Source organism: Oncorhynchus gorbuscha, linkage group LG04, assembly GCF_021184085.1.
Source record: "Oncorhynchus gorbuscha isolate QuinsamMale2020 ecotype Even-year linkage group LG04, OgorEven_v1.0, whole genome shotgun sequence".
NCBI lineage: Eukaryota > Metazoa > Chordata > Actinopteri > Salmoniformes > Salmonidae > Oncorhynchus > Oncorhynchus gorbuscha.
Genome location: NC_060176.1, coordinates 64487442 through 64495169, shown reverse-complemented (window position 1 = coordinate 64495169; position 7728 = coordinate 64487442). Strand labels below are relative to the sequence as shown.

The 7728-nt window shown below is 45.0% G+C and overlaps 1 protein-coding gene across 2 annotated transcripts in view; it reads right to left on the bottom strand.

Moving 5' to 3' along the window:
- The window catches only part of LOC124034504 (cAMP-specific 3',5'-cyclic phosphodiesterase 4D-like), a 337787-nt gene that overhangs the window by 220667 nt on the left and 109392 nt on the right, over positions 1 to 7728 (bottom strand). Inside the window, exon 1 of one of the 2 annotated variants that reach the window (XM_046347780.1) lies at positions 5844 to 6973. The exons of the other annotated variant lie outside the window; for it this stretch is intronic. Coding sequence (XP_046203736.1) covers positions 5844 to 6103 — 260 coding nt within the window. The 5' untranslated portion in view covers positions 6104 to 6973. Of the gene's footprint in view, positions 1 to 5843; positions 6974 to 7728 lie in introns of those variants that run through there. 2 annotated transcript variants of the gene reach the window in all.

Below are 7728 nucleotides of genomic sequence, written 5' to 3'. Positions count from 1 at the left end.
CTGTGTAACGGGTTCTACATGGAACTCAAAAGGGTACTACCTGGAACAAAAAATTGTTCTTCAAAGGGCTCTCCCATGGGGTCAGCCGAAGTACACTTTGTTTCTAGATGGCACCTTTTTTCTAAAAATGTGGGAAAATTACTGGAATTTTGCAACTCTACTTATGGGGTACACACATTTATCCTTACTACCTACAGGGCATTCAGAAAGTATTCAGACCACATTTTGTTACGTTACAGCCTTATTCTATGGATTTGTTTTCTCTTCCCCTTATCAATCTACATGATTTGGAAAGGCACACACCTGTCTTTATAAGGTCCCACAGTTGACAGTGCATGTCAGTGTAAAAACCAAGCCATGAGGTCGAAGGAATTGTCCATAAAGCTCAGAGAGGCACATATATGGGGAAGGGTACCAAAACATTTCTACAGCATTGAAGGTCCCCAAGAACACAGTGGCTTCCATCATTCTTAAAAATGGAAGAAGTTTGAAACCACCAAGACTCTTCCTAGAGATGGCCAAACTGAGCAATCGGAGGAGAAGGTCCTTGGTCAGGGACGTGACCAAGGCCTACGGTGAAGCATGGTGGTGGCAGCATCATGCTGTAGGGATGCAGCATGGACTGGGAGACTAGTCAGGATCGAGGAAAAGATGAATGACGCAAAGTACAGAGAGATCCTTGAGCACTCAGGACCTCAGACTGGGGCGAAGGCACACAGGAGTGACTTTGGGACAAATCTCTGAATGTCCTTGAGTGGCCCAGCCAGAGCCCAGACTTGAACCTGATCGAACATCTCTGGAGAGCCCTGAAAATAGCTTTGCAGCAACACTCCCCATCCAACCTGACAGAGCTTGAGAGAATCTGCAGAGAAGATTGGGAGAAACTCCCCAAATACAGATGTGGAAAGCTTGTAGCGTCAAACCCAAGAAAACTCAAGGCTGTAATCGCTGCCATAGGTACTTCAACAAAGTACTGAGTAAAGGGTCTGAATACTTATGTAAATGTCATATTTCAGTTTTTCCATTTGTAGAAATGAGACAAAATGAATTGTGGGGTATTGTGAGTACATTGATGAGGGGGAAAATGATTTAATCCATGTTAGAATAAGGCTGTAACATAACAACATGTGGAAAAAGTCAAGGGGTCTGAATAATATCCGAATACAGTTTTTATGCCCTCCATACAATCGTCGAAATCCCTTCTTTCTTTTCACTGTACCTTTTATATTTGCAGTGTATTGAGTAAAGTCAAATAGCATATTCAAATTCCAAATGTAACTGCAGCACAGTAACAATGTGGCTTTGAAATGAGTTTAGTAAAAAAAATCCATTCACTTTTCATCACGGCAATTATTTCCACCCCTTTTAGTAAGAGCAATACATCTCTGTCACTAAGGCCCAGGAAAGAGAAATAGTAGTATTATTATTCTGTTATTTCTCACACACCATGACACAACTCCATGCTACACAACAATAACACTCTCTCCCTCTCTTCTCTCTCACTCTCTCTCTCCTCTCTCTCACTCCTCTACCTCACACTCTCTCTCTTCTTCCCCACTCTCTCTTTCTGTCTCTCTCCATATCAGTCAGAATCCTGAGTCGTGACTTGTGAGCAATTACTGCTCGCGGCACCTTACTCACACTCCTCTCAACCTGACATTCTACTGTATACACACACAATCTCACACATGCCCAAACAGACACACACACGACATTCTACTGTATACACACACAATCGAACACATGCTCGAACAGACACACAGACACACAACATTCTACTGTACACACATCATCGCACACATGCCCAAGCAGACACACACACAACATTCTACTGTATACACACACATAAACGCACACATGCCCAAGCAGACACGCACACAACATTCTACTGTACACACACACACACACACACACACACACACACACACACACACACACACACACACACACACACACACACACACACACACACACACACACACACACACACACACACACACACACACACACACACACACACACACACACACACACATCATTTACATTACATTACATTTAAGTCATTTAGCAGACGCTCTTATCCAGAGCGACTTACAAATTGGTGCATTCACCTTATGACATCCAGTGGAACAGTCACTTTACAATAGTGCATCTAAAACTTAAGGGGGGGGGGTGAGAGGGATTACTTATCCTATCCTAGGTATTCCTTAAAGAGGTGGGGTTTCAGGTGTCTCCGGAAGGTGGTGATTGACTCCGCTGTCCTGGCGTCGTGAGGGAGTTTGTTCCACCATTGGGGGGCCAGGGCAGCGAACACACACACACACACACACACACACACACACACACACACACACACACACACACACACACACACACACACACACACACACACACACACACACACACACACACACACACACACACACACACACACACACACACACACACTCAGCCCAAGCAGACACACACATTTTTACGCATGAATACAAATGTACGGACATGAATACACACTCACACACCACACATTTCAAGGCCATTTTGAATCAAAGCCATTTATCTTTGAGGAGCTGAGATTGTTTGTCTTGTGGCTGGAGAGGGTTCTTGTCACATCACAGCAGGCGTGATATCATCTTAATCTGAGAGAACAGACAGGAATCATCTCAATCTGTGAGTACAGACAGAAATCATCTCAATCTGAGAATACAGACAGGAATCATCTCAATATGAGATAATAGACAGGAATCATCCCAATCTGGGAGAACAGACAGCAATCATCTCAATCTGAGAGTACAGACAGGAATGATCTCAATCTGAGAGTACAGGCAGGAATCATCTCAATCTGGGAGTACAGACAGGATTCATCTCAATCTGGAAGTACGACAGGAATCATCTCAATCTGGGAGTACAGACAGGAATCATCTCAATCTGAGAGTACAGACAGGAATGATCTCAATCTGAGAGTACAGGCAGGAATCATCTCAATCTGGGAGTACAGACAATAATCATCTCAATCTGAGAGAACAGACAGGAATCATCTCAATCTGGAAGTACAGACAGGATTCATCTCAATATGAGAGAACAGGCAGGAATCATCTCAATCTGGGAGTACAGACAATAATCATCTCAATCTGAGAGAACAGACAGGAATCATCTCAATCTGGAAGTACAGACAGGATTCATCTCAATATGAGAGAACAGACAGGAATCGTCTCAATCTGGGAGTACAGACAGGAATCATCTCAATCTGAGAGTACAGACAGGAATAATCTCAATCTGGAAATACAAACAGGAATCATCTCAATCTGAGAGAACAGACAGGAATAATCTCAATCTGGGAGTACAGACAGGAATCATCTCAATCTGAGAGTACAGACAGGAATCATCTCAATCTGAGAGTACAGACAGGAATCATCTCAATATGAGAGTACAGACAGGAATCATCTCAATCTGGAAGTACAGACAGAAATTATCTCAATCTGAGAATACTGACAGGAATCATCTCAATATGAGATAATAGACAGGAATCATCTCAATCTGAGAGTACAGACAGGAATCATCTCAGTATCAACTCAATCTGGGAGAGCAGACCAGAATCATCTCAGTATCAACTCAATCTGGGAGAACAGACCAGAATCATCTCAGTATCAACTCAATCTGGGAGAACAGACAAGAATCATCGATAAGAGCGTCTGCTAAATGACTTAAATGTAAATGTAAATGTAATCTCAGTAACAACTCAATCTGGGAGAACAGACCAGAATCATCTCAGTAACAACTCAATCTGGGAGAACAGACCAGAATCATCTCAGTATCAACTCAATCTGGGAGAACAGACCAGAATCATCTCAGTATCAACTCAATCTGGGAGAACAGACCAGAATCATCTCAGTATCAACTCAATCTGGGAGAACAGACCAGAATCATCTCAGTATCAACTCAATCTGGGAGAACAGACCAGAATCATCTCAGTATCAACTCAATCTGGGAGAACAGACCAGAATCATCTCAGTTTCAACTGCACCTATACTATATGGATCAGAAACATTGATGAGTACCATCTCCAATTCAATATCTATTGAATGGTTTCTTTCTCATGGAACATCACTGGTTTCCTCATCCCCATGATCTCAGCAGCCTGAGTAGGCCTATGGTCCACAATGATCTTTGAGTATTATTTATTGCCTGTGACTCTAACATCAAGCGTTGCATAATTAACAAAATCACTACTGTATTGATTAAGTTCATGCAGAGGACATTAATGATCATCAACCCATATGTTTGTTATGCAAATGTTTCATATAATTAGCAGAAGCGTTGGAGTAATTCAGGACATTGATGTTCATCACATTTAATGACATCATTATATTATTGCAGACTGGCTGATTGCAGACTATTTAGAGCAAACACTTTTACCATTGCAAAAAAACATGGACTGTAAAACTAGCATTGTAGTGATGAGTTTGGGAGACCACTGGGGGGGGGGGGTGGCATTTTGGGTGAGGCCTTTAAAATATGATAGGTAACCAAATGGATGAAGGCAGGATTAATTAATTCTCTCTCAAGATGGGGAAAAGCTGAGGAACGCATTAGCAAAGCCTGGCTAGAGCTCCCAAATACCACTCACCTCTTAATTAGTTTATTCACATTTAGAAAACAAGGGAGAGAGAGCAGAGATGGGGAGGAACGGGAGAAGAGGGGGGGGTCGGGAGGGAAAAGGAAGAGGAGAGAAGGGGAATGAAGAGGCGGGGGATATGGTGAAGAAAAAGATGAACATGGGAAAGGATGGTGAAATGTGGAATATATGGGATTTTAATCACATAAAAGATGGCTTGGAGAGGTTCCATGGATGAGAGCGGGAATGGGGTGGGAGAAGTGGAATGAGGGAGAAAGAGAAGAGAGAGGAGGGAGGGATGATGGGAAGGTAAATGGCGTGGGAGGCAGACAGGGATAGATAGGACACTAATTTATTCAGCAACTGCAGCTCCACACCCACTAGGTGATGGAAGAGGAGACGTATCAAAAACATGAAGGTGAATAGCATTGTTTATAACATGTAGGCTATGGCAGGACAGGGGAGTTGGCTAAAACATAAAGCCATCTGTCAGCCAGGTTCTTTAATAACAAAACACATTTTTATTCACTCTTTTTACTGTATTCCCCCAATTCACAATCTCTCTCTCGCGCTCGCGCACACACAGACACACACACACACGCAAACACACACACACACACACACACGCACGCACAAACACACAGTGACATGGATGTTATGACTTGTAATGGCAATTATGTTGACAAGGTGAGACACGGTTTACTACTAAACAGCTGTGTGGGACAACTCACCTTAATCATCAGCTGACCGTTCTGTTTATAACTGCTGACAACATACACACACAAACATACACAGGCACACACACATTCAGTGTGTCAGGCCAGGCACATTTAAAACAAAGAACCAACAAGGAAGAGAACTTAATACTCAAACAGCTTATCTACTCTCACACCCAAACAGAGTACGTTTCCTACACACAAGCCCTTTAAAGTTGGGCATTAGCATAAGACACACACACATACACACACATACACAGTGTTTTTACCCTTGAAGGTTGGGTACAGTGTGAAACACACACACACACACACACACACACACACACACACACACACACACACACACACACACACACACACACACACACACACACACACACACACACACACACACACACACACACACACACACACACACACACACACACACACACACACAAACAAACACACCCTTTCAAGTCCATAAGCTTAACAGCAGATCTACTAGCCCTTCTGCAGTGCCTCCATTCCCTCACCATGTGTGTGCGACGGTGAACCTCCTTTTTTTGTGGTTGCTGTTGTTGATCATCATGCGGCGGAGCAGGCGTGGAGAGTTCCGGGGGGAGAGGCGGGGGGAGATGGAGGACGGTGAACGGCGGTGGCCACGGGTCCTCTCTGGCTGAAGCAGATTCTCTCTCAGGATTTTCACCAGGTCCTCGTTCAGACCGATATGTTTAGCCATGGGGGGCACTGCCAGGGTGTCAACCCCCACCCCAACACCAGCCTGCTGGGCCATACCCGCCACGGGTACACCCCCACCACCACCAGAAACAGCCGAATGCAGTCAGTCAACCTGGACGACCGTGCGCCACAGTCCACAAGCACTGGAGACCGTAGATAACAGCCAGTAACAGTCTGGAACAGCTAGTGGCCGTCCACAGCAGTCTGCTAAAATGTGAAAAGCTAAACAACCAGGCAAATCTCCAATCCAAAATCGTTCCCCTAGTCCACTTTTAGGTTTTTTTACTGAACAAAAATAAATGTATTTCCTGCAAAAAGACTCCTCACTTTTTTTCTTTCTGTCTCTCTCTTCCTCCGGTTGACGGATGGATGGATGCGTTCAGGTCGGTTCTGTTCTTCTGCTGGAGAGCACTGAGAGGTGCTGCTAAGAAGGCGTGACAGAGAGAAAGAAGGAGGGATGGGGGGAGGAGAGTGAAGGGGGGGTTCCTTATTTTCCAGTAGTCTTTCCCAGCTTAGATGCAGCCTGGTCCAATGCAGCCCAGTCTGGTCCAGCTCAATACGACAAAGCCCTGTAGAACAGATGGGTACAGCCCAGTCCAGTATGGTGCAGACCTAGTCCAGTGCAGTAACCCAGTCCAGTCCAGTATGGTGCAGACCTAGTCCAGTGCAGTAACCCAGTCCAGTCCAGTATGGTAGAGACCTAGTCCAGTGCAGTAACCCAGTCCAGTCCAGTATGGTGCAGACCTAGTCCAGTGCAGTAACCCAGTCCAGTCCAGTATGGTAGAGACCTAGTCCAGTGCAGTAACCCAGTCCAGTCCAGTATGGTGCAGATCTAGTCCAGTGCAGTAACCCAGTCCAGTCCAGTATGGTAGAGACCTAGTCCAGTGCAGTCCAGCCGGGTAAGCAAGTCCAGTTGAGTCCAGTGCAACAGCCCAATCTAGCCCTACTCTGCCTCCCTCCGGTGTCTTGCAGAGCCTGGTGTAGACTGATGTCTGCAGGCTGTCTGTGTGCTAATAATCCAGGAAAGCGGAGTGGAGCAGCTCAGCGCAGTGCAGAGCGGCACGTCAGAGCCCAGTACAGCACTACCACTGTTACAGCTCTCCTTTCCCCTCATCTCTTCCTAAGCTCCGCATTGGCAGCCTAGGAAATTCTGCTCTGACGCAGGGGGAGGGTGTGTGAGACCAAGAGCAGGAACATGATCAGAACGAGTAGAGGTGTATAGTGTGTGTGTAAAATATGATCAGGGAGGAGAAAGGAGAGTGTGTGATTGAGTGAGAGAAAGACAGAGACAAAGAAGACAGAAAGAGCAAGTGTCTGTGTTATGACGTTTGTCTGACAGACTGTGGGGAAGACTGTGTACACAGTATACATATGTATGGGTGTATGCACATGAGTGAAAGCTATGTCACCTGTTAAATCCACTCCAATACAAGTGTAGACCTTACCGTGAAATGCTTACTTACAAGCGCTTAACCAACAGTGTAGTAACAACATAACAATAACAAGGCTATTTACAGTGGGTACCGGTACCAAGTCAGTGTGTGTGGGGGGGTACAGGTTAGAGGTAATATGTACATGTAGGTAGGGGTGAAGTGACTATGTATAGATAATAAACAGCGAGTAGCAGCAGTGTACAAAACAAATGGAGGGAGGGGTCAATGTAATAGTCCGGTGGCCATA